The sequence below is a fragment of the Mytilus californianus genome, unplaced genomic scaffold (genome assembly GCF_021869535.1).
Source record: "Mytilus californianus isolate M0D057914Y unplaced genomic scaffold, xbMytCali1.0.p SCAF_2, whole genome shotgun sequence".
In the NCBI taxonomy this organism is placed as follows: domain Eukaryota; kingdom Metazoa; phylum Mollusca; class Bivalvia; order Mytilida; family Mytilidae; genus Mytilus; species Mytilus californianus.
In genome coordinates this window covers 16,696,789-16,724,129 of record NW_026262668.1, presented here as the reverse complement: position 1 = coordinate 16,724,129, position 27,341 = coordinate 16,696,789, and the positions used below count along the sequence as shown (strand labels likewise).

At 33.3% G+C, this 27,341-nt stretch overlaps 1 protein-coding gene across 1 annotated transcript in view; it reads right to left on the bottom strand.

The window, feature by feature from the left end:
• Positions 1–62: 62 nt before the first annotated feature.
• Positions 63–27,341, bottom strand: part of LOC127729352 (synaptotagmin-1-like) — a 72,778-nt gene continuing 45,499 nt past the window's right edge. Inside the window, exons 3-5 of the mRNA XM_052237127.1 lie at positions 10,189–10,632; positions 9,006–9,123; positions 63–3,315 (exon numbers count right to left, since the gene is read on the bottom strand). Of these exons, the coding sequence (XP_052093087.1) occupies positions 3,014–3,315; positions 9,006–9,123; positions 10,189–10,632 (864 nt within the window). The 3' untranslated portion in view covers positions 63–3,013. The remainder of the gene's footprint in view (positions 3,316–9,005; positions 9,124–10,188; positions 10,633–27,341) is intronic.

Genomic DNA, 27,341 nt, shown 5'->3' with positions numbered 1-27,341 from the left:
CAGTCGACTAAAACATGACGAAAATCTTTATATAAATAATATTAATAAAACACATTCAAATGTTGAATTGTAAAATTTTATTTCTCCAATATAACAAGGAAAGTTTATAAGTCATTCAGTTTTTAGACATCCTATTACCAGCAATCGGCTGTAGATGCAATAGATTACACAGATCAAAATCTAATGCACACGATTGCAAAATCCAAATGATTAGCAGACAAAAATCTGATGTACCCGACATCTAGCAATGACAATTGAGAAGACATATCCCATTGAAGCGATAGCCGGTAATACGGTGAGGTATATAGATCAACAAAATGTACAATAATCTCTGAAACAGGCTTCTCATTCAACAGACAACATATACACATAATTAACTTCCTCGCCAAATTAAGATGCAATTTATAACTAAGCGCATATGACACATGCTGGATAGAGATTAACAACAAGATGCTAGTTTTATGATAAAAAAAATGTCTAAACTAGCTTTAACTCTTCAAATGTTTCGCTTCTTATACATCAACGTTGCTGACGAAGGTATATACAGAAAGTGCTTTGGATTCATGTTCAAAAATGTTCATTTTTGATTTAGCGTAGAAGATCTACTCGTGGATTTTGAGTCTCTACTTCTGAAATTGAATTTATGATGTGTTTTTTATTTATCAACAATATATTTTAGTTTAAATTTGTTTAAGCTTGTAATTAACCTTTACTGTGTTATGTGAACAAATGAAAAATATGATAGTGTTGGCAAGATTACCTCTATACGAATATATACATAATACATACATACAATCAATAAAAACTGTCATTTAATATTCAAAACGGTACAACTGTAAAATAAAGATTGATTCCATATTTAAGGAAAATCTATAAGTATATAGCTGTTTTAAAAAATAGGAATAGGCCAGATAGAAAAGAAAATGTTTAAAATGAATATTGAAATTAGGAAAAATAGCAAACTTTTATGAGAAGAATGTTCTAGTAAGAGCATCAACACAATCAGCATATCACATTATTTAGGTATCTTGCACGGGTCCTAAATTGGTTATTCGACAGTCTATGATTAGACTGCTGACATATCACTTTAGATTTTTGTAAATGTATATGATAAAGGCCAATACCATATGAAAGCAAGCTGAACAGAAGGAAGAAACCTTTAATAAATGCCTGTCTTTATTAATTGCTAATAGAAGACACCAGATTGATACAAGTTTTGCTTAATCATTAAATTATACAAATACATTCCTGAATGTAGCTGAAAGTTGGCACTTCAGCTAAATAATGGGCTGTAGCTAGGTCATTTTACGGCCAGTTGTTCTTTTGAAATGGAATTATTTTTATGAATTGTCGCATTAGAGGAACTCTTTTGATATAATCACATTACGACAGAGATTACTTGTCACATCAGTGAATATAAATGTAGCAATACAGTAAATGGCAATCTTACCATTTACGCCTTTAGAGAGGCGGTCTGTCTTATTAGGAATTGAATTCTGCTTTTTGTAGTCGGCATTTAGCACATTTTGCATGATGTGCAAATTTAAACTACGGAGAGACGCATTCAATTTTTATAGTTAGATTTTGATGCGAAGTATACATAAGTGAGTTGTATTTCAAATGTTTATGAAACCATGTATGCATTTGGAACTCGTTGACCTGCATCTTTAGTGTCAGCTAGATAGATTAAGAGCATTTTTTTTAATTATTTAACAAGTAAAAGCACGTTTTAAACTTTTAAGACCGGTTGACAGTTATTTTTGTAAGTTTGAAATTTTGTATCCACAAAATACTTTTTGTGATAATATCGGCAAATTGGAAAAGACAAAATTAATCAAAAGAACTGCATCGAAGTTGTTGGAGAGCATTCAAAAAGTCATTTCATAGCCTAAGAAATGAGGTAATTAGAAAATAACCAAAAAATAAGGGTTTACAATTAACGATAAAAACCACTGTACGCGTAGATTGAGCTTAAACATAAATATAGTCTGTCTTAGTTCTATAAATTAAAAACAAATATATCAAAAATCTGACTTTTTTTTAATTACGTTGTCAAGTTATGTTATGTTTAGTTTTATAATGTAGATTCCAAAGGGACTCCGAAAATGACATCTGTATTTCATATGCATTTTGAAATTAATATATCTATCTTTTTTTAAAGAAAGGACAGATTGTAAGATAAATGTTTACTATAGCGTCAAACAGGAAATTTTAAAAATGTAAAAAAAAAAAAACACGCGATAACTGCCAGATTTCTCATTAAAAAATAAGGGATATAAAATCAAATACCACATAATAATTTGGGATTTCTAATATTTCATTCTTAAATATGTATATAAGAAAAATGGACTATTAAAGTATAAACATATCACAAACATTCTTTATGTGACTGTCCCAAGTCATGAGCCTGTAGGTCAGTGGTTGTCGTTGGTTCATGTCTGTCATATTCGTTTTTCGTAAATTGTTATGTTATAATTAGGCCGTTAGTTTTCTCAATTGAATTGTTTCATATTTTTCATGTCGGGGCCTTTAATAGCCGACTATACGGTTTGGGTTTTTCTCATTGTTAAAGGAAGTATGGTTTTCTATAATTGCTTACATCCACTTCATTTTCACTTATTTTTTATATATAGGATATAAACATATAATCATAAAGATGAAAGTCTTCAAAATATAGCAGAGTAAGAAGTACATGCCCTATAGTTCTGTAAATAAAAATGAAAAAAAAAAGAAACTCTATATATAGTTAAATATTTTGGCTACATGATTCTTTTGCAGGTATCTATATATATTTTGCATAATTATTTAGCGAATAAAATAGACTGAATGTATACCAAATATGTTTTCATAATACAGAAAAGTTTATGTTGCGGAACAACTCTCTTCTACTGACTGTGGCAGTTCTTATAATGATTACCATTCGTCCACTGGCGGAAGTAAGCGTATGACCTAATATAAGGATTATTCATTTATCACAATAGAAATCCAAATAACAGAACACGAGATATGGCTGTCATTCTTGAAGCTCGTGCCAACGAGGAACAGCACTGTTACTTGCCATCAAATCGTTCCAATGAATCTTCCCATCACCTTGTGTATCGTAGCCAATTTTCACTCTGCCTACCAGTTCATCGTTTCCAATTGTATTGTCATGAAAAATTTGAAATTCTGCTGAAAGTCTTTTTAATAGTTCCTTTCCAATATTAAAAACAAGAGCTTCGTTCCAAACTGGTTCATGTGTCACGTGCACTGTCGATGTCTTTTTCTTTTTAATTCTTTTTCCATCACATAAGATTGATACTTTTACGTATGGATCTGCCAAAAAATAAAAATAAACTAGAAAAATTAGAAACAGAACTCATAGATACATACATCCCTTCCGTTTGTAAGGATTAAGAAACCTTCATGTCTTGTTGAGAAACCTCAAACTTATTTGGATCGGAGATGCAAAATTTCATAAAGTAAGAATGAGTCTATGAAAGGTTCATTGAATTCTTTTTTTTAGAAAGAGTTGCGTGTCCAAGATGTCTACCATGTAGGAAATCCACAAAACGATTTGGATAATCAAATAAAATAGAAGTTTCCCAATGCAATTATATACTAAAGATTCTATGTAAACTTAAAAAAGGAGTTGGACACACGAAAAGCACACGGACGCACGAAAAAACAATAACCAAACGGACGGACGGGGAAAACGGGAGAAAGATCAATATTTGTATTTAAAAAAAATTCATTCGAGCAGCTTTCCTCTGCATAGGTGATATTGCGGGATCTCATTAGATTCCTTTTTGTTTTTTGTGGTACAGATTAAATCATATACATATCTCAACTTTTCAAATTTTTACCATGAATAAAACTGATAGCATTTAATTTACATAAGCACTTTGAGGTAACAAATTAAGTAACTGTCATTTTTTAAAAAATCAAAAAAAAAATCGTTTCAATGTTATTTAAAAAAATAATATTGTCATCCAAAGTTTCAACAGATAATGCATTTGTATCGAAACAATACCAAGTGTCTGTATTTAGATCCCTGTCAATTAACAATACCAGACGTCTGCATATGAATCCCTGTCATTAAAATCTCTACAATTTCAATTTGGCAGTAATTAGTGCATTTGTCACAAACTAATATTCAAAAGTCTGAATCCATGTCATACTTTTACCCTCACTATTAATTCAATTACTAGACGTGATAATACTTTCACTGATGAGTCACGTGATATAAACGTGTGATACTCATTTCAGTGGACACGTGGTCTTGAATAAACTTTCAAATTGTAATTCAATAATTTTGGAATCCCCAAATCTTACAATTAAAATTAACGGTTATGTCATTTTCATAACTTTGAAGATGACATGATAATGTAATAGGAATATTAACCTTTTTTTATAATATCAACACGCTTCGCCAGATTTTTAACGTGCTTACTTCACAAGGTTTCAGTCCGCAAGATGACATGTCACCCTACCTGGACCTATTATTCTGACTCTTACTCAAACAATCAGTGATCTTACTTATTGAATGCAGCTTGTGTAGCACAGAAGCAGCAAATGCCAATTTTGAAGAATGTTGTTTACCGTGAGATCACGCGTGCAGGTCATTGATTTGATTTATCAAGAATATTACAATAATTTCAAAATATTTGTAAACATTCAAATTCTGAGACTTAATTTACAAATCTGACTCATGAATCATAATTTTTATTCAAGTATAATTTGTAACTATGTCATGGTATGGTTAATTAGGGCATGTTCAACTACTAGTTAGATGTGGATGGAAATAAAGTCAAAGTAAACAGCAGAAATGTCAACAGTTACATGATATTACATGGTTATTAAATATTCTAGATTAGCTGAGAGAAAATCAGGTTTTGGTGTAAGAAATTATATAACATCGATCTTTCAAAATTCAACTGACAATTTCTGTCAGCGCTTGAAGATAAACTTGCTTAATACTCTTCTTCATTGAGCATTCAATGACTACTATCAAAACACAAAAAGAAAATGACAGAAGCTTTATGTGATGAATTTCTTAAACAAAGAATAATCATGATAGAGCTAGAAGAAAAGCAAAAATTTAATTACCTTCTGAACACACTTATCAAGAAAGCATAATATAAGGTAACCGATTTTATTTAGTCAAAAATTATAAGAGTAGGTATAAACATGAATACAGGAGTGCACCGTCATTTTGCATGAAATTAAAATGAAGTAAGAGAAAATTGAGAATGGAAATGGGGAATATGTCAAAGAGACAACAACCCGACCAAAGAGCAGACAACAACCGAAAGCCACCAATGGGTCTTCAACGCAGCGAGAAAATCCCGCACCCGGAGATAGTCCTCAGCTGGCCCCTAAATAAAATTGTGTACTAGTTCAGTGAAAATGGACGTCACACTAACTCCAAAAAATAAATGAACTAAAATTAATAAAATATACAAAGACTAACAAAGACAAGAGGCTCCTGACTTGGGACAGGCGTAAAATTGCGGCGGGGTTAAAAATGTTTTGTGAGATCTCAACCATCCCCCTATACCTCTAGCCAATGTAGAATAAAGAAACACAAAGCAATACGCACATTAAACTGAGTATAAAAGAAGTCCGAGTCCGATGTCAGAATAGGTAACAAAAGAAACTAAGCAAAATGACAATAATACATAAATTAAGAAAGGACTACTAGCAGTTACTGACATGCCAGCTCCAGACCTCAATTAAACTAATTGAAAGATTATGTCTTCATCCTATGAAAATCAAGCACGATCACTCCCGTTAGGGGTTAAGTATCATACCATCATAAAATATATGAGAAGAACATAACCTGTATCATGCCAACAACTGGTTTTAGAATAAATGTGTTTATTTCAGATGCAAAGACCCTATGAGTGAATCAATACTATAACCAAAATATGTAATCCTTAATGACCTGACAACAGTATCGTAACTATATCCTTTCCGAGCAAGTCTGTTTTAGGGTTTGGTTAGCTTTTGAGGTGAATGCCGACATTTTTGTGCTTTGTAAAGAATATTACCATATAAAATATTGGATGTGAAATACCTGAACGTATAAGATGTCTGCATGTTGATTTATATTTACGAATGATGTCCTTGTACCGATGATAAAATTTAGTAAATGTTTTGATTGGTTTGAGATATCGAAAACCCTGGTGTAATAATTTTTCAGTAACACAGAGATTTCTTTCGTTGACATCAAATTCGTTGTTACATACACGAGCGAATCGAACAAGTTGAGATATATAAACACCATAAGATGGTGACAAGGGAACGTCACCATCTAAAAATGGATAATTAACAATAGGAAATGAAAAATCATCTCTTTTATCATAAATTTTGGTATTAAGCTTCCCGTTAAAGGTATAGATATCCAGATCCAGGAAAAGGCAGTTGTGTATTATTTTAGTTTCTTGTGTACAATTTGGAGTTTAGTATGACGTTCATTATCACTGAACTAGTATATATATTTGTTTAGGGGCCAGCTGAAGGACGCCTCCGGGTGCGGGAATTTCTCGCTGCATTGAAGACCTGTTGGTGGCCTTCTGCTGTTGTCTGTTCTGTGGTCGGGTTGTTGTCTCTTTGACACATTCCCCATTTCCATTCTCAATTTTAGTGTTCATTGTTAGTATTAGTTTTATTTAAAGTCAGTTCGGCAGGATAAATCTCTTTAGTGTACATACTGAAGTCGTCATTTTTGAGAGCCAATGTATCATCTAAATATCTAAAAGTATTATTATTTTTTTGAATCAGATGTTGTTTTAATGGGTCTTTGCTGATTTTTGCCATTAATTGTAACTCATAACAATACATAAACAGGTCCGCAATAAGTGGTGCACAGTTAGTCCCCATGAGAATTCCGATAACCTGACGATATACGGCATCTCCATAGCGAACAAAAATGTTATCTAGTAAAAATTCAAGGGCAGTTATAGTATCAAAGCAGGTCCAATTGACATAGTTCTTTTGTTTGTTGTTACTAAAAAGTGACATAAAAGAGTTTTAACATATACATTCGCTTTCCGACTTTTTAAATGCCCATTTAATCAGGTGTGTGAATTTTTTCTTAATAAGATTATGAGGCAAAGTGGTATATAGGGTAGAAAAATCAAAACTTTGAACAGATTCGAAATCACCAATATAAGCATGCAATTTATCAAGTACTTCCAACGAATTTTTGACACTCGAAAAGTAATTAACTCCACTATTTTCAAAGGCCGTATTTGAACAATTTATCACCAGGATTTTGATTGTACCAAGTGTACTAGTAAGTAGAATAAATAGTTTATTAGTGGAACAATGGCTTGAAGACGAAATAAATCTATATCTGTAAGGAGTTTTGTGCAGCTTCGGAAGCCAGTACATAGTTGGAACTTTCATTGTATTTGGTTCTGCTTGTAAGGAGGAAGCTAAAAGTTTATGTTTGTCACAGATGTTATTTTCCGAAAATGGAGTCAGTTGGAATGTTGGTTGAATTCATGATTTCTTTTTGTAGAACCTCAATGTATAATTTACGTTAAACAATAATGATATTGTTAGCAGCCTTATCAGCCGGGACAAAAACAATTTCCTTGGCGAGTTCTTTTAGCTTATGTTTGATACGAGAAATTGGGCTATTATGGTTGTTGTTAGGAGTAAAATGATCTTTAAAATGTTGAATACGTATATCCACTATCGAATAGTGATGTAATTTATTAACAGGCAAAGAACAGAGCTTGGTTAATAGATAATGTCTACCGTTGTTTTTTGAAATCGAAATTAGGTCCGAAATATTTGTATTGTTATTACGAAATTTTCTTTGATTGCAATTTATTTTACGTCCATGAGAACGGTTTTTACGAACTGTTTTAGAAACTATATTCAAAATGTTTACAGAAGATGTCTCCTGTGCATGCGTCATACATCATACTATTCCAAAGCCATGTAAAAACCAAGCAAAAAACGTAACACTTATGGGATCGATGACAGTAAATAAAGGCAACAGTAGTATACCGCTGTTCGTAATTCATAAATCGATTGAGAAAAAAAAAACAAATCCGGGTTACAAACTAAAACTGAGGGAACACATCAAATATAAGAGGAGAACTACGACACAACAGAAACACAACATTAAAATGTAACACACACAGAAACGAACTATAATATAACAATGGCTATTTTCCTAACTTGGTACAGGACATTTTAAGAATAAAATGGTGGGTTGAACCTGGTTTTGTGGCTAGCACATGTCTATTTCTGATTTAGAATCCCAGACACAGTAGTCTAATTCGTGATCGCAACCGTGTTATTTGTGACGTGAAAAATTCAGTCGTTCTCATTACATTTCTGGAGATTTGTTCGACATTAGGATTTACATGTACCCCTTACAGTTAAATAGCCACATAGTATGAAGGGCCGTTCTGGTCATAATTCATTTTGTTACACGTATGCTAGAGGTACGCGTAACAGGTCGTTCACGTATCCTAGAGGTACACGTAACACTTTGTTCACGTCAACAAACTCATATATGCCATAATGGATATTTGGTGTTATCGACGTTGGTTAAAATGACAAAAAGAAAACTTTTTCATTCAATGTCATTAAAAAATAAAATATCACAGGATACTTGAATTTAAGTTACGCGTACCTCCAGGGTACGTGAAAAAACTATTACGCGTAACTCTAGGGTACGTGAACAAAGTGTTACATGTACCTCTAGGGTACGTGAACGACCTCTTACGCCTACCTCTAGCGTACGTGTAACAAAATGAATTTTGACCCGAACTGCCCTTCATAATATTGAGAGCATGTGCAGGAATATCATATAAACGGAAATGTGCGCGTGATGCCACGATACCACGATACCACACAAGAAGCATTGTCAGATTGAAAACATACAACGCATAAGATGTCACCAAATTAAAATATTATAATGAGTTAAATCTTGATACTAGTTATTAAAGTGTGTAGTAAGTAAACATTATCTTTGTTTCATTGACTTTAATATAACGTACCTAAAAGTTTACTTTCGTCTGCTGCCAGTTTTAGATTCCTCGCTTTCATCACAACAACAGTTAACCTTTCTGCACTTGAAAGATAACTCAAGGAAAACATTATTTCACCAACATCTTTCTGAAAAAAAGGTATGAAATTACTTCAGCTGAGGGACGATGACTTGGGTAAGGATTTACGACACAATGTATTCGAATGAATATTGTAATTTATTTTAATCACTGCGTCGATAAATCTTCTAATGGACTCTCGAAACATAATTTAAAAGATATAGTTCAAGAATATTACTAGTTTATAAATTATATGGCTCTAAATAGCAAATAGATGTAATATTCAACACGTCAGCACAAGAGGGGTTTTTGTTTAAGTCCTTTTTGGTGGTTTTGTTCCAAGGCTTTTAATAATTGTTAAAGTCTTTTTGGTGGTTTTGTTCCAAGGCTTTAAATAATTGATAAGGGCTTTTAGTGGTTTTGTTCCGAGCCTTTTAATAATTGTTAGGCCCTTTTTTGTGGTTTTGTTCCGAGCCTTTTAATAATTGTTAGGCCCTTTTTGATGGTTTTGTTCCGAGCCTTTTTATAGTTGTTAGGCCCATTTTGATGATTTTGTTCCGAGCCTTTTAATAATTGTTAGGCCCTTTTGGTGCTTTTGTTCCAAGGCTTTTAATAATTGTAAATGTCTTTTTGTTGGTTTTTGTTCCGAGCCTTTTAATAAATGTTAGGCCCTTTGGTGGTTTTGTTCTAAGGCTTTTAATAATTGTAAATGTCTTTTTGGTGGTTTTGTTCCGAGCGTGTTAATAATTTTTTATGCCCTTTTTCAATTTGTTTGACATTAATTTATCTCCCTATTGATGGTTTTGTTTCAATCAGTTGACATTAGTCATACCCTTTTAATGGTTTTGTTCCAAGTAGTTTGACATTTAATTTGGTTTCCTTAATGTATTTAAAATCCAATACAAATATCACATTCGCATTTTTAATTTTCATCCAGCTTAAGGCTGTAACAGATATAGAAAATAAAGTAATTTTAAGTCATCTTTTTGTATATACTCATTGTAGCAGTTGTGAAATAATTACCAATTAGACAAAAGAAGACATATAAGACTAACAAAATGATGATATTTCCATTTCAGATAGAAATTAAATTTTAAGGATGGTGTCAAAATATATTTTATTTCTTCATACTAACAGTTTTGTTCCCTTCTTCTTGATATGGAGAAATTCCTTTCCACATTTCCACTTTATCTGTTAAATTCAAACTGTCCAGTAAGGCAATTTTGACTTCACCAATACAATCATGTGTGGAAAATTGATCATAATGAAGAACTAAAATTTCTAGATAACAGTTTGGTAGCTTTGATGGAGATATGTCAAATATAAACTCCTCATCAAATTTTGGGGCCAAGGTTTTCTTGTGGACTCTGGTTTGAAGTTGACTTTTATGGTCTGGTAATAATGATACTTTACAGTATGGGTTCGAGGTACCGGTAATGACATCACATGCCACGAGATCTTCTGCTTGAATTATATTTACAGACAACAGGTGAGTCTCTTTGTTGTACTGTAGACTACAATTTATTGCACCGAGATTTTCTTCTTCGTTACTTGTTAATGAATGTTGTCTACACAGTTGCTGAAAAAAGATTGTGCTCATGAAAAATATTATATACATGATAATTCAATGTTTATAGGAAAAGAAGAAAAAGTAAATGGACGGACGTAAATTCTGACAATGCCTGAAAAATGGAAATAATACATCTGTAAAATATTATGAACAGATATATCATGTTATGGAGGGGTATTTCCGAAAAATACCCCTCCATAACATGATATATCTGTTTTATTACACCGAATAGATTTTGATTGAAACTCTCTGTACAGGTGAAGGGAAATCTTTTTTTTTTACTCGTAAGCTGTAACCCATACATATGTTTATGCATAATTTTTAGGATAAGAAGAGACTATCATAGTACCGCAGGAATTATACATGATTTGTAATAACATAAGCAACACGACGGGTGCCACATGTGGAGCAGGATCTGCTTATCCTTCCGGAGCACCTGAGATCACCCCCAGTTTTTGGTGGGGTTCGTGTTGCTTAGTTTTTAGTTTTCTATGTTGTGTCATCTGTACTATTATTTGTCTGTTTGTCTTTATTTTTGGCCATGGCGTTGTCAGTTTGTTTTCGATCTATGAGTTTGACTGTCCCTCTGGTATCTTCGTCCCTCTTTTATACGTGTTAGCGCTGTCTTTATGTAACGTCATGGTATCCATGTGTAAACGGCATTGTCATTCCATTATTTGTATAGACGTCTTTTTCCACTTTATATATACACAACGCATTCTTCAATAATTTTTTTATACGATCACGAGATTGGTGCCGTGCAGTCGTGTTGTCTGTTTTGTTTCAGTTTTCGGATTACCTCTATCAATCAATATGGCTTAATTATGTTGCCTTAATAATCGGGATAAGGTGAGAATGATTCCGAATAATTTTGGCGGGAAGAAGCTTGAGAGGGGTAATAAAAGGAATATCCAAAAATGACAAATACCACGGCATACAGGGGAATTTGAGGCATATTCATCGGCAGTGGTAAAAACAGGCAAATTCGTTTGAAATGAGGAAAAAAGGTTAGAATGTGCGAAAAATACACTGAAGCGCTACCATTCAATCGAAATATTGCATTCTTATATAAGGTGTAATTACACAAAAAAAAAACGAAGTTCCTTGTAAATCAAGTAGCAAAAGTATGTTTTCTTTCTGAACGTGCAGCATCATTTCTGCTACTATAGAAGAAATCAAATATTACGGTTTAGCTTGTGCCCATGCATCGAGAAAAACAAACAGGATAGTAACTTTGATCATAGCAATTCACCTGAAAAACAAGAGAGACAAAAGCTGCCGAATGGATATTCAAACTCATAAGTCGAAAACAAACTGACTATGCCATAGCAAAAAACTAAAAACGACGAAAAGACAAACAACAGTACGAAAACTTTACATAAAAAATTAAAGACTAATCATCAAGGATAACTAATCTATTTACCTATCAACTTATCTTGCCTATGCCACAGATAGTGGCAGTCTCGTCCCCGACTCAGTGGTCATTACTTCTGTGTCGAAAAGTAATATCATTGATTCAGTAATTTTTTTTATAAATTCATGGTTCTAAAATGTTCAAATATATCTAAATACTAAGGGTGTTTCTACCCTCTACATAGATAATGTATCAAGCTCAATACATCTATGGATAGCCTCATCCAGATTTAGCACTACTAAAATGAATTTTTGGTTTTCAATGTTGTTCCTCTTCGAAATTGATTTGTGATTCAAACTTTTTTTATTCGAACTCAACTAATAAACTATAGGTTACCGTACAGCCTTCAATAACTAGCAACCCGCAATTATATACAAATAAGGAGATATGGTATGATTGCCAACGAGACAACAATCCACCAAAGTTCAAATAAAGTGGATGTAAGCAATTACAGGCAACCGTACGGCCTTTAACCATGAGAAAATCCCATACCATATAGTCGGCTATAAAAATATGAAACAATTCAATTCAATTCAATTGAGACAACTAACTGCCCAATTTATAATATAATAATAATAGATGTTGATAGAATAACAAAAGGTGTTTTTATAACTATTTAAATGTTTTTATAAGTATTTAATTGAAACATGTTAACACTTTTTGATTAAAAAAAAAAGTAGATTTTGGGGTTAAAATTATTATGAATGTTAAAAAAATCAATAAATTAAAACATTTCTATTACTTTTTATCAAAAAAGAAAGATATTTGTTTATCAACATTAGACATATTAGAAATATTAAAGAAATTTTAGTAAGATACAATTATTTCAAACTAATAAAAGGATATTAGAGATTTATCTAATTCCATATCATTTTAAATATTTTATTATGCACATAAAAGGGGAGGATAGGCAAGTCATGTCATTCACTTTTCAAGTATGGCTAATGCACAGTTAAATATAAAGTTTGTTGAGAATTGTCTTGGCAAAAAAAACTTGGTCTACAACAACTACAAGTACAGAGTAAAGACTAAACGGGGAGAGAGATGCTACTGGAGATGTGTAAGATCTGACTGCACAGCTACCACCAACACACTCAATAGAATACCAGTTAACATCAGAGATCAGCATAATCATCCATCAGACCCAGTTCAACTCAATGTTGAGCAAGTACTCAAAAGAATGAAAGTAAGATGTCTTTTTGAAAGCACTCCAGTAACAACAATCTATGAAGACGAATTAGTCAGACTACGCAACAGATACTGGGACAACGACTCTGAAAGACTAGTCCAGAGAATGCCCACCTTTACAACCTGCAAGACATCACTCTACACCCAGCACAGTAAGACGATACCTCAACTGCCAAGTTCAAGACAGGAGATCAACTTAGAGGATAAATGGAGAGAGACGACAACTGATGATAACTTCCTATTCACTGACGATGGAGACCAAGACTGTATTCTGATATTCAGCACCCACTTCAACTTGAGCCACTTGACAGCAGCTTCTACTTTTTATGGTGATGGTACCTTTTACAGTTGTCCCTCTACTTTTTACCAGTTTTGCACCCTACACATCTTTGTGGATGGAGCTATGTACCCACTCGTCTTTGCGTTACTACCAGGAAAAGACCAAGCAACCTACATCCGTTTCTTCCAATTCTTCCAACTACTTAAAGATTACTGTCAACAACACAAACTTCAACTTCAACCAGAGACTATAGTACTTGACTTCGACACAGCAGCACACAATGCAGCCTCTACAGTATTTCCTGGCATTACCAAGAAAGGTTGCTTTTTCCACTACACCAAGTGTATTTGGCGGAAAACTCAAGAGTGTGGCCTGCAAATTCCATATTCGAACAACGAGGACATCCACAGACTGGTGAGAAGAGCAGCAGTTCTTTCAATGGTACCAACTGAGAAGGTGGAGGACGTCTAGTTTCAGTCTCTCCAAGACTTAGAGGATGCAGATACCGACATCAGCACCGCAAGTTTTACTGACTACGTGACCGAGTACTTGGTAGAAGGCAACCGTCAACTGTGGAACCATTACAACACTGTAGGACAAAGAACAACCAACAACTTAGAGGGGGGCACTCAAAGATCAAGAAAATCGTCCAGACTCCAAACCAAAATATCTACAAGTTGATCAAGCTGTTACAACGCCAGGAAGCTGATTCCAGATGACAAATGCTGCAGTACGCCGCCGGTGGTAAACGAATCAACAGAAAAAGAAAATACAGAGAGATTGAGACCAGACTCGGTAACCTGAAACAGCGACATGCTAACAGAGAGATGACAACTGTACAGTTTGCAGACTCAGCATCGTATCTTTTACACTTGTAATAGACTGTTAAATGTAAAAAGTGCTTGTATAAACTATTCAACAATTGTTATCAGATCACATATGTAGTGCTTTTTGTCAATCTGCTAAATGTTTGCGTATGTCATATGTATTGTTTTCTGTGTGCACTGTGTACAAATAAATAATATATTATTCAAAATAGATTTATTTCTTCTTTTTATGATTTGAAAACAGTATGAAAATATCTTCCACAATTCTACAAAGATTCAAGAAAATCCATAAAATAGGGTAACAAGAATTCCGATGAGTTGCAAACATAAAAAACACCTAAACAATATAATATGAATCACTTACAATAAAAAAGGTGTAATATTATAACCAAGAAAAATATCCTGAACAACTGAACAAAATAAAACAAAGTAATCTAACACGAGATACAAAATTTCAAAAATTCCATCAAGTAATATGGGAGCACAAACAACTATAGAAATATTGAAAAAAAAACACCAAAGTCCAATGAGTCCAAAATGATTTTCAACAACTTGACAAACATGAACGAGCTTTTGCTACCTGTAATTTACCTATCTGTTTAATAGTATGATTGTTTAAATAAGCATGCACTTTTGTTGTGATAACTACTTACACATACTCCTCGAACGCCAACATAATTTTACAGGTAAGTTGTCGGTAGATAAAAGGATGTTGGTTTTCAAGGAATACACCCAACCAACGACAACCACTGAACTACAGGCTCCTGACTTGGGACAGGCACATAAAGAATGTGGCGGGGTTAAACATGTTAGTGAGCGCTCAACCCTCCCCCGAAATTGTGACAGTGGTGTAACAACACAACATAAGAACAAACTATAAAAATCAGTTGAAAATGTATGCTATAGAAGGCCCCAGACATAACAAAATGTGAAACAATTCAAAAGAGAAAACTAACGGCCTGGTTTATACTTCACATATCAAAATGTGCAACAATTCAAAAGAAAAAAATACTGCACATTATAAATGAAAAAAACAAATATGAAAGACAGCAACAACTTAAAAGTAAAATAACAAAAATACTGAACTCCAAGGAATGTTCAAACGGAAAGTCCTTTATCAAAAGGCAAAAACAAAAGCTCAAACACATCAACCGAATGGAAAACAACTGTCTTATTCCTGACTTGGTACAGGCATTTCCTTGTGTAGAAAATAGTGTATTAAACCTGGTTTTATAGCTAGCTAAACCTCTCACTTGTATGACAGTCGCATAAAATTCCATTATATTGACAACAATGTGTGAACAAAACAAACAGACATAATAGGTAAAAATGTCAAAAATAGGAGTACAGCAGTCAACATTGTGTTATAATCTTAATCACTATAAAAACAAACAAATATGTCAACAAAGAAAAATAAAATGGCATTTAGACAAAGCACATAAGCAAAAATGAAAGACAATAATACACAGATTACAAGCTCCTGACTTAGGACAGGCAAACACCCAATTGCCTTCTATGAATACACATTATCATGATTAAAGCTTACTGTTTACTCAAAAACCAATTCATGAGTTTGAACAATAAAGGCATGTGACAAACATATTTATCTTATCTTAGAATTTATTAGCTTTTAAAATAGAATTATTGCATGTTTAAACTTAATTATTCTTATCAGTGGGGTTTACAACAAACCTCTGTTTGATAATGCTTGTAATGCTTCGGATAGGTATCGTGTAATTGTATCCTGATTTGTGTATCAAAAACACCATTCATGTTAATATCATCAAGTAATTTGTAATTCTACTATTGGTGCAACAGTTGTTGATATATAAATTTTGAGGTTTTTTCTCGTTTTTTTAATATCCATATAAAGATATTAGTGGGGGCATGAACTCAAGTAAAACATAATCTTACAGTTAATAAGTATAATGTGTAAGTAGACAAACAACACACATTGTTTAATGGTATCAGGTGTTGTCAACAGAATATTTTATTTGCTTATTATACAAAGTCGATATCACCAAAGGAAAATGTTCGAATGAACGTACAATTACTTCAAACAAGGATCGGTACTAAATCATCTACGATGAAAGAGATTTAAGAACACACTTACACTCTCCTGGTTATATTGATTTAATTATGTGCAAGGACTTTGTCAGATTGAAAGCAAGTTTCCACAATGCAAAGACACTGAAACATTACTGCAATTATGTTCAATTCGAAATGATTTATAAGGCAGTGGAACATATAAAATAAAATAATATCCTTAAACTGTTTCAATTTAATACAAACTGTCTGAATCTGTGGTCAAATTGAAGTTAAAGAATTAAGATATTATATATCATTATTATTATAATTAAGAGAAAGAGTAGCAATTAAAAACCATAAATCGTAGAAAGACGGACACCAACGTTATAAATATAATATAAAAACACCACAAACAGTCTACAAAGCATTACATCAAAAACTAAACATTGGCCTTTCAAAACCCTACGTTTAATTATGCATGAATTCTGTTGCACAAAAAGGCGAAGCAGTTCTTAGTTTTGACACTCGTCATTTAGCCAATGAAAAGTGAGAATCTAGTCACATTGGGTAATAACATTATAACGGAAAGGGTCATAGGGTATTGGCCACAGAGAAAAGAACATATCAGAGATGCATAGAAGAGTCTAACTTAAATTTCGACAAAAACATGATTGCAAGATCCCATCATTCTCAAGTGGTATAAAATTTTTCTCTTAGCTATAATTATTAATATTTGCATTACGTAGGCGTGTATACAAGCAGATGAAATGATATTCTCAAACATCGAAAACTCTTTGTTCATCTATTTTCATAGAGAAAATATAATTCATTTAAATATGGCATTCAACTGATTCAATCGCTCTAATTTATATGTGACACTTAACTCATTCAACTCTAATGTTTTTGATTAATATGAAATAACTTTACTGTTGTATGAAATTGTTTATATGCAAAATCTTCGATTAGAAGGAAATAAGTAAAAAAAAATATATAGATCAACGTGCAGACATCTTATACTTTCAGGTATTTCACATCCCATTTTTTATGATTATATTCTATAAAAAGCACAAAAATGTCGCCATTCACCTCAAAAGCTAACCAAACCTTTAAACAGACTTATTAAGAAGGGATATAGTTACGATACTTGTCAGGTCATTAAAGAAGGCATTTTTGGAATTAATATTGATTCACGCATAGGGTATTTGCATCGGAAATAAACACATTTATTCTAAAACCAGTTGTTGGCATGATATGGGTTATGTTCTAATATCGTATATTGTATGATGGTATGATACTAAACCCCTAACGGGAGGGATTATGCTTCTTTTTTTGATATGATGTAGACATAATCGTTCAATCAGTTTATTTGAGGTCTGGAGCTGGCATTTTAGTAACTGCTAGTAGTCCTTAGTAAATTTTTGTTTATTATATTGTCGTTTTGCTTAATTTCTTCTGTTACCTATTCTAACATCGGACACGGACTTCTTTTAAAACTGAATTTCACTGTGCGTATTGGTGTGTGTTTGTTTATTCCACATTGGCTAGAGATATAGGGGGAGGGTTGAGATCTCACAAAAAAATGTTTAACCCCGCAGCATTTTTGCGCCTATTCCAAGTCAGGAACATCTGGCCTTTGTTAGTCTTGTTTTTTTTTTTTTTTATTTTGGTTCATTTATATGTTTTGGAGTTTAGTGTAACGTCCACTTTCGCTGGATTAGTATACATTATTGTTTAGGGGCCAGCTGAAGCCCGCTTCCGGGTGCGGGATTTTCACGCTGGGTTGAAAACCCATTGGTGGTCTTGGGCTGTTTTCTGCTTTTTGGTCGGGTTGTTGTCTCTTGACGCATTCCCCATTTCCATTCTCACATTATATATATATCGCCAACCCCAATTCAAATGAATGAATTAACAGATGAAATAATGTATAATGAAACAAAATATCATAGCAAAAGTTTGAATTTTCAACAATTCGGGATATTTCCCATTTTGACAGAAAAAAAAATTGTTTGGCAAAATAGCAGAGGAATAGAGAGAAGAAAAGAACCCTTCATATAAATGGTTTCCCATTTCTGAAAGACAGTAGTGGTTAACAGCATTTGCATTAGAGAGGAATGGTGAAAGGCAGAATTCAACGACACGAGTTATTTCCCCTTCTAACAGATAGGCATGGTTCGCAGCATTGAAGAGGAATGGTGTGCAGCAAAGATTTCTGCCTAATTGTTTTGTCAAATCCGGTATTCATAAAAATGTCTTTGTTAAATTAGAGTTTCATTCAAACACACTTTCATAAAAATTGATAGCATGCCTGAAAAGAATCATATCTATATTTCTATCATACCTGTTTGAGGAAAACCAATATGAATCGTTATTTTATAGTAAAACTATGGCATTTGGAACTTCATCACATGAAAAATCTGTAGTAGTATGCATGATCGTGGGAATTGACAGGACGTAATAAAGTACTTCATGTTTTGTCATAACACATTGCCGGTATCAGCTTCTTAAACTTCGCAGTACAATATAAGCTACTTTTAAAAGCGTTCCTGATAAAGATATATCTAGAAAAACGCACGCAATAGATAAAGCTATTACAGGCTCTTGTCAATCGTAAAAGGTTAAATGTTGGCTATTTGAGTTAACTTTGAGGCAACAGCAGTTAACTGATGTTTAAATCCCATAAACCCATTAAGAAGATACACACAAGGTAAATACAAAATCTGTGGGAATCGCATAACCTTTCAAAAGGAGCGAGACCAGGTTGTCGACAAGGGAAGCAACTCCTGTCTATTCATGCATCATCCGGCAGGAAAGACAATGTCTAGAAGAATAAAAGTAATACTGTTTAAAAATACACGCAGAACCTTTGGTTCTCTGAAACTGAAATGATCTAGATGCTTGATTTTTGTTATTGACAAAATATTTGTGAGTAGGCGTGGATTTCAACAGTCATCGGCAACTTTTTGATATATTTGCTAGTCAAAATTTTGCATGGGTAACCGTACAAAATGAACGCTCATCCTGGTATCTAAAAATCTAAGACCGTAAAAACATTGTCGCTAGTGGATTGGGATACAGACACCTGTGATCTTAAATTGGTTGACTGTAAAAGTAAAGTAGTGTCGATTTTAGTCATCTTTCCTCATATCTCTGTTGTAGCAGATAATGATGTCCGTATAGTGTGAACATGTATGAGCTATTCCGATTGCTTGCCGCCTGTTTTTAAATTGGTGAGATCACCTCCGGGATTTTGGTGGCGTTCGTGTTGCTCAGTCTTTAGTTTTCTATGTTGTGTTTTGGGTACTGTTGTTTGTCTTTTTGTCATTTGTCGGTTTTAGCCATGGCATTGTCAGTTTGTTTCCGACTTAGGGAGCTACCATTTGATATTTATGAGGGCTAGGATGAAAAATTTTATCCAGCATTTTTTTTTATTTGTAATCTTTGTCCTGCCTTTTTATTTTTCACTCTATTCGGTCCTGCATTTTTTTGTTTTAGTTTATCCTGACTTATTTTTACATAAATTGTCATCCTGCCTTTTTTTTTGCAAAGTGTCTCATCCTGCCTTTTTTTTTACTCAAAACTCCTGTCCTGCCTATTTTTTCAAATTTGCAGATGAAATGATATTCTCAAACATCGAAAACTCTTTGTTCATCTATTTTCATAGAGAAAATATAATTCATTTAAATATGGCATTCAACTGATTCAAATCTCTAATTTATATGTGACACTTAACTCATTCAACTCTAATGTTTTTGATTAATATGAAATAACTTTACTGTTGTATGAAATTGTTTATATGCAAAATCTTCGATTAGAAGGAAATAAGTAAAAAAATAGAGATCAACGTGCAGACATCTTATACTTTCAGGTATTTCACATCCCATTTTTTATGATTATATTCTATAAAAAGCACAAAAATGTCGCCATTCACCTCAAAAGCTAACCAAACCTTTAAACAGACTTATTCAGAAGGGATATAGTTACGATACTTGTCAGGTCATTAAAGAAGGCATTTTTGGAATTAATATTGAATCACGCATAGGGTATTTGCATCGGAAATAAACACATTTATTCTAAAACCAGTTGTTGGCATGATATGGATTATGTTCTAATATCGTATATTGTATGATGGTATGATACTAAACCCCTAACGGGAGGGATTATGCTTCTTTTTTTGATATGATGTAGACATAATCGTTCAATCAGTTTATTTGAGGTCTGGAGCTGGCATTTTAGTAACTGCTAGTAGTCCTTAGTAAATTTTTGTTCATTATATTGTCGTTTTGCTTAATTTCTTCTGTTACCTATTCTAACATCGGACTCGGACTTCTTTTAAAACTGAATTTCACTGTGCGTATTGGTGTGTGTTTGTTTATTCCACATTGGCTAGAGATATAGGGGGAGGGTTGAGATCTCACAAAAAAATGTTTAACCCCGCAGCATTTTTGCGCCTATCCCAAGTCAGGAACATCTGGCCTTTGTTAGTCTTGTTTTTTTTTTTTTATTTTGGTTCATTTATATGTTTTGGAGTTTAGTGTAACGTCCACTTTCGCTGGATTAGTATACATTATTGTTTAGGGGCCAGCTGAAGCCCGCTTCCGGGTGCGGGATTTTCACGCTGGGTTGAAAACCCATTGGTGGCCTTGGGCTGTTTTCTGTTTTTTGGTCGGGTTGTTGTCTCTTGACGCATTCCCCATTTCCATTCTCACATTATATATATATCGCCAACCCCAATTCAAATGAATGAATTAACAGATGAAATAATGTATAATGAAACAAAATATCATAGCAAAAGTTTGAATTTTCAACAATTCGGGATATTTCCCATTTTGACAGAAAAAAAAATTGTTTGGCAAAATAGCAGAGGAATAGAGAGAAGAAAAGAACCCTTCATATAAATGATTTCCCATTTCTGAAAGACAGTAGTGGTTAACAGCATTTGCATTAGAGAGGAATGGTGAAAGGCAGAATTCCACGACACGAGTTATTTCCCCTTCTAACAGATAGGCATGGTTCGCAGCATTGAAGAGGAATGGTGTGCAGCAAAGATTTCTGCCTAATTGTTTTGTCAAATCCGGTATTCATAAAAATGTCTTTGCTAAATAAGAGTTTCATTCAAACACACTTTCATAAAAATTGATAGCATGCCTGAAAAGAATCATATCTATATTTCTATCATACCTGTTTGAGGAAAACCAATATGAATCGTTTTTTTATAGTAAAACTATGGCATTTGGAACTTCATCACATGAAAAATCTGTAGTAGTATGCATGATCGTGGGAATTGACAGGACGTAATAAAGTACTTCATGTTTTGTCATAACACATTGCCAGTATCAGCTTCTTAAACTTCGCAGTACAATATAAGCTACTTTTAAAAGCGTTCCTGATAAAGATATATCTAGAAAAACGCACGCAATAGATAAAGCTATTACAGGCTCTTGTCAATCGTAAAAGGTTAAATGTTGGCTATTTGAGTTAACTTTGAGGCAACAGCAGTTAACTGATGTTCAAATCCCATAAACCCATTAAGAAGATACACACAAGGTAAATACAAAATCTGTGGGAATCGCATAACCTTTCAAAAGGAGCGAGACCAGGTTGTCGACTAGGGAAGCAACTCCTGTCTATTCATGCATCATCCGGCAGGAAAGACAATGTCTAGAAGAATAACAGTAATACTGTTTAAAAATACACTCAGAACTTTTGGTTCTCTAAAACTGAAATGATCTAGATGCTTGATTTTTGTTATTGACAAAATATTTGTGAGTAGGCGTGGATTTCAACAGTCATCGGCAACTTTTTGATATATTTGCTAGTCAAAATTTTGCATGGGTAACCGTACAAAATGAACGCTCATCCTGGTATCTAAAGATCTAAGACCGTAAAAACATTGTCGCTAGTGGATTGGGATACAGACACCTGTGATCTTAAATTGGTTGACTGTTAAAGTAAAGTAGTGTCGATTTTAGTCATCTTTCCTCATATCTCTGTTGTAGCAGATAATGATGTCCGTATAGTGTGAACATGTATGAGCTATTCCGATTGCTTGCCGCCTGTTTTTAAATTGGTGAGATCACCTCCGGGATTTTGGTGGCGTTCGTGTTGCTCAGTCTTTAGTTTTCTATGTTGTGTTTTGGGTACTGTTGTTTGTCTTTTTGTCATTTGTCGGTTTTAGCCATGGCATTGTCAGTTTGTTTCCAACTTAGGGAGCTACCATTTGATATTTATGGGGCTAGGATGAAAAGTTTTATCCTGCATTTTTTTTTTATTTGTAATCTTTGTCCTGCCTTTTTATTTTTCACTCTATTCGGTCCTGCATTTTTTTGTTTTAGTTTATCCTGACTTATTTTTACATAAATTGTCATCCTGCCTTTTTTTTGCAAAGTGTCTCATCCTGCCTTTTTTTTTACTCAAAACTCCTGTCCTGCCTATTTTTTCAAATTTCATCCTAGCCCCCCCCCCCCCCCCCCCTAAAAATCAAATGGTAGCTCACTTATGAATTGAATATCCCTTTGATATCTTCTGCCTCTCTTTTCTTTTTTTGTCTCGTTGACGTTTGATAAAAAAAATCATCATAAATACCAGGTGTTACATTGTATACATCAGACGCGCGTTTCGTCTACAAAAGACTCATCAGTGACACTCGATTCAAAAACATTTAAACCCATATTTTCTTTTTATGCTTAGGTAGAACTGTCGAAAAAGAAAAAAAAAATAAACTCGGGTTTAACTGCAAAGTATGATATGACAGTATTGATTTGAACATGATTATGGACGCCTTGACGGTTTACCATAAAATTGAGAATGGAAAAGAGGAATGTGTCAAAGATACAACAACCCGACGAAAGAGCAGAAAAGGATACCAATGGGTCTTCAACACAGCGAGAAAATCCAGCACCCGGAGGCGGGCTTCATCTGGCCCCTAAACAAAAATGTGTACTAGTTCAATGAAAATGGACGTCACACTAAACTCCAAAACATATAAATGAACTATAATTAAAAAAACATACAAGACTAACAAAGGCCAAGAGATTGCATACGAACAATATGTAGTTAAATATTTAAGGAAACGATGTAAACAAATCTTCCTTCATTGTTCATGATTTTATGGCAAATGCATTTCTGAAAATTATTCAGCAATACAGCATTGTTATAAAAGTGCAACAAAACTGTCATTTCTTTCCCTAGATGGTCGGCGTAACGTGATATTATTCAGTAAGGAATGACACCTAATTTCCCATTCATGTTTTCATCATGCGGATGTTAACAGTTTGCAATAAAGCAGGAATCGTAAAATATCTGATTCTCTTCACGTCTTTTATTCCATGGAAATTTCCATAATCCTACGTATAATTGATTCATCATGGGTCACCAGTCGACAGAACTTTAGTTTGATCAATGTCTTAATGCAATTTTAGACATTAAGAATGATACCACAAATAGCTTTTAGCAGTTTCAATTCTATTATGTTAGATAGTCTATGCTTTTTTGTGTGTCCAGTTGGAAAGAATAGGTTAAAAGTGACGAGTGATGTAATATGCTTTATTCATACAATGACTACTGACAGAATTAAATTGTTCGCTAAATTTGTATAACTATCGTGACTGTTAGTAGGAATTTAGGATCATGCTGCTTGTCCCATTGATTATAAATTTTAACTTGCGAAATAAATTTTGCTTCCGTGTGCATCTATGTTCTCACATGCTATGTTTTTAATTTTGTGTTAACTCTTTCTTGTAATTCTTTCTTTTGGCTTAACATTTGACACTTCCTTAATCATTCTTGTAATTTGAGTTAAAGAGAATAAAACACAGTGCGGATCTTTCTATTTAGTAGTTGACAAATATTTCCTTTTTTGTTTAGAAATTTTCGATTTTATGCCATTATATTTATTTCAACGTTTTTATTTTCTTTCCACCATTATTTTTTCTTTTCTATTTTGAAATTATCATTATCTTTAACCGTGTGTTTTCAATCTACTTTTCATGCTCTATCACTACACCTCTGCAGAAATTGATAAATCTCACGATGAACCTAAATTCACCTATGGCACAAGATACGTAACGGACAATAAAAAAATATCATAGAAAAACATACGACAGTTAGGGAGCTACCATGGGGTGGGGGCTAGAATGAAATTTGAAAAAAAGGCAGGACAGGAGTTTTGAGTAAAAAAAATGCAGGATGAGCAACTTGGCAGAAAAAGGCAGGATGACAATTTATGTAAAAAAAGTCACGATAAACTAATAAAAAAATGCAGGACCGAATAGAGTGAAAAATAAAAAGGCAGGACAGAGATTACAACTAAAAGAAATGCAGGCAAAATTTTTCATCCTAGCCCATCCCCCCCCCCCCCCCCCCCCCCCCATAAAAATCAAATGGTTGCTCCCTTATGACAAAAATAAAAAAGAACAAACAACAGTAAAAATCACCCTACATCAAAGCTAAACATTGAATACACCAAACCTTTCAAATATTCCTACATCAAAGCTTAACATTGAATACACCAAACCTTTCAAATATTCCTACATCAAAGCTAAACATTGAATACACCAAACCTTTCAAACATTCCTCCATCAAAGCTAGACATTGAATACACCAAACCTTTCATATATTCGGCTTTGAGCATTCCTGATGAAGGTAAATCAAGAAAAGCGATTCGGACGCATGAAATTTATCACGTGTTGTTTTTATTTTTTCCAAACACACAGCTAACTTCTTATAGGAATCATTGCCATTAAATGAGAATTTTTACCCTTCTTGGAGATACATATAGCGACACAGGCTATTTAGAGTCTCTAGTTCAGTAATGCCCCCAAAGTATATGATTCCATTTCCTAAGAAAATTAATACCAAGTGAGAAGAATTATTGATATTTGAATGGATTGCCAAAATTAAAATTGAATACTTGGAAAAAGCAAGTACATACGTTTCCCATTTTAAATAATAGTTCTTCAAAGATAGACTAAACATCTAACATTTTAAACATCAAGGTCAGTACTTGTCTTAGTGTGTCTTTTTCTTCTAATTAAGACTGCTTGTCTGACGAAAAATCCCATAATATTTCAATTACAGTCTTTTGTTTTACCCGACCTTGAATCTAACTAATGATCTTCCATACTCGAAACAATATCAAATTAACGTTTAGTTCAATTCTTATCTTTGTTTTCTTTTCTAACTTTTATTTGTAGTAGCTTCCTTAATTAATAGTTTTACGTTTTACCAATGTTTTACTTTCTCTTATAAAAAGTAATTGAATTTCATATCAAACGAACTCTTGTTGACCTAACCATCCATCGTATGTATTAAATTTTTAAATATGAGTTTAAGGAATTATGTTTATCAGTCATTAACGAGTAATAGGATTTCAAAGCGTAGGTGTAATTGAAAATATAACCAACGTTACGATCGAGAAAACAGTAATTGTATCAAAATATTCCATTTCATCAAGGGGAAATGAAAGACTGCAGTCAAAACGCTTAATTTAACTTAGAATATTTTGTGTAATTTATAATAACATCAAGGAGAAATTAATGCTTATTACAACATTTCCCCCGTAATAATTCATTTCGTTATATAATGTGCAAAAATGTTTTGTTGAACGTCGCCCCCAAAAATAAAACGTAATAGTTATTTTACCGTAAAGAATTATTTTTTACTTTATCCACAAGCAACACTTTACAAAATCTATAATTCATTCATTCAAAATTAATCGCTAAGTGTTCTTAATAAAATATATATTATCATTGTTCAATCTTATATAACAATAATCGGATTAGCGTCCTCAGGCCAAACTTCATGAAATAGCGACAATTGCTTCTTTGGAGTTGACGAGTATAAAAAGATTGTAATTCACACTTTAGAGTGACGTCGGAGTTTTTTTTATGTCATAAAAAAAAAAAAATAGAATAAAAAAGTGTAGATATTGTTTTTAATTACACCTTATATAAGAATGCCGGATTTTGATTGGTTGGTAGCCAGTGTATTTTTCGCATATTCTAACCCTTTTTCCTCATTTCAAACGAATTTGCCTGTTTTTCACCACTGCCGATGAATATGCCTCAAATTCCCCTCTACACCGTGGTAATTGCCATTTTGGATATTCCTTTTTTACCCTCGCGAGCCTCTTCCCGCCAAAGTTATTCGGAACCTTTCTCACCTTATCCCGATTATTAAGGCAACATGATTAAGCAATATTGATTGATAGAGGTAATCCGAAAACTGTAAACAAAAATGTCAGACAACACGACTGCACGGCACCAATCTCGAGATCGTATATTGAAGAATGCGTTGTGTATATAAAGTGGAAAAAGACATGAACGATTTAATGATGGAATGACAATGACGTATACACATGGATACCATGACGTTACATAAAGACAGCGCTAACGCGTATAAGTACATGTATAATTCCCGCGGTACTATGATAGTCTCTACTTATCCTCAAAATTATTCATAAACATGTCTATAGATTACAGCTTACTAGTAAAAAAAGAGATATATCTTCACCTGTACAGAGAGACTCAATCAAAATTTATTCGGTGTAATCAAACAGATATATCATGTTATGGAGGGTATTTGCGAAAAATACCAGTTTTGGGACCAAATTTCCCTCGCCTGGCGGCTCGGGAAATGTCACAGTCCTTTGACTGGTATTTTTCGCAAATACCCCTCCATTACATGATATATTTGTTCAAAAACCACTGATTGTGCAAAAAAAAAAACTTCTCATTGTGTTAGAACCGTAAAGGAAAACGCACTAACACGTGAACAGAAAGAAAACTAAATGGTAGAACATTAATATGAAATACGAGAATCGTCCAGCTCGATGTTATCTTTCTACATAACAAAAAGTCACGAGTTATAATTTTGATATCGCAAAGGTTAGTTTATCATTATATTGAAATTAAATACCTAGAGTTGATATCAAGCGATATTCAATTTTCATTTGTTATGAAACCTAAGTCTACATGATGATTAA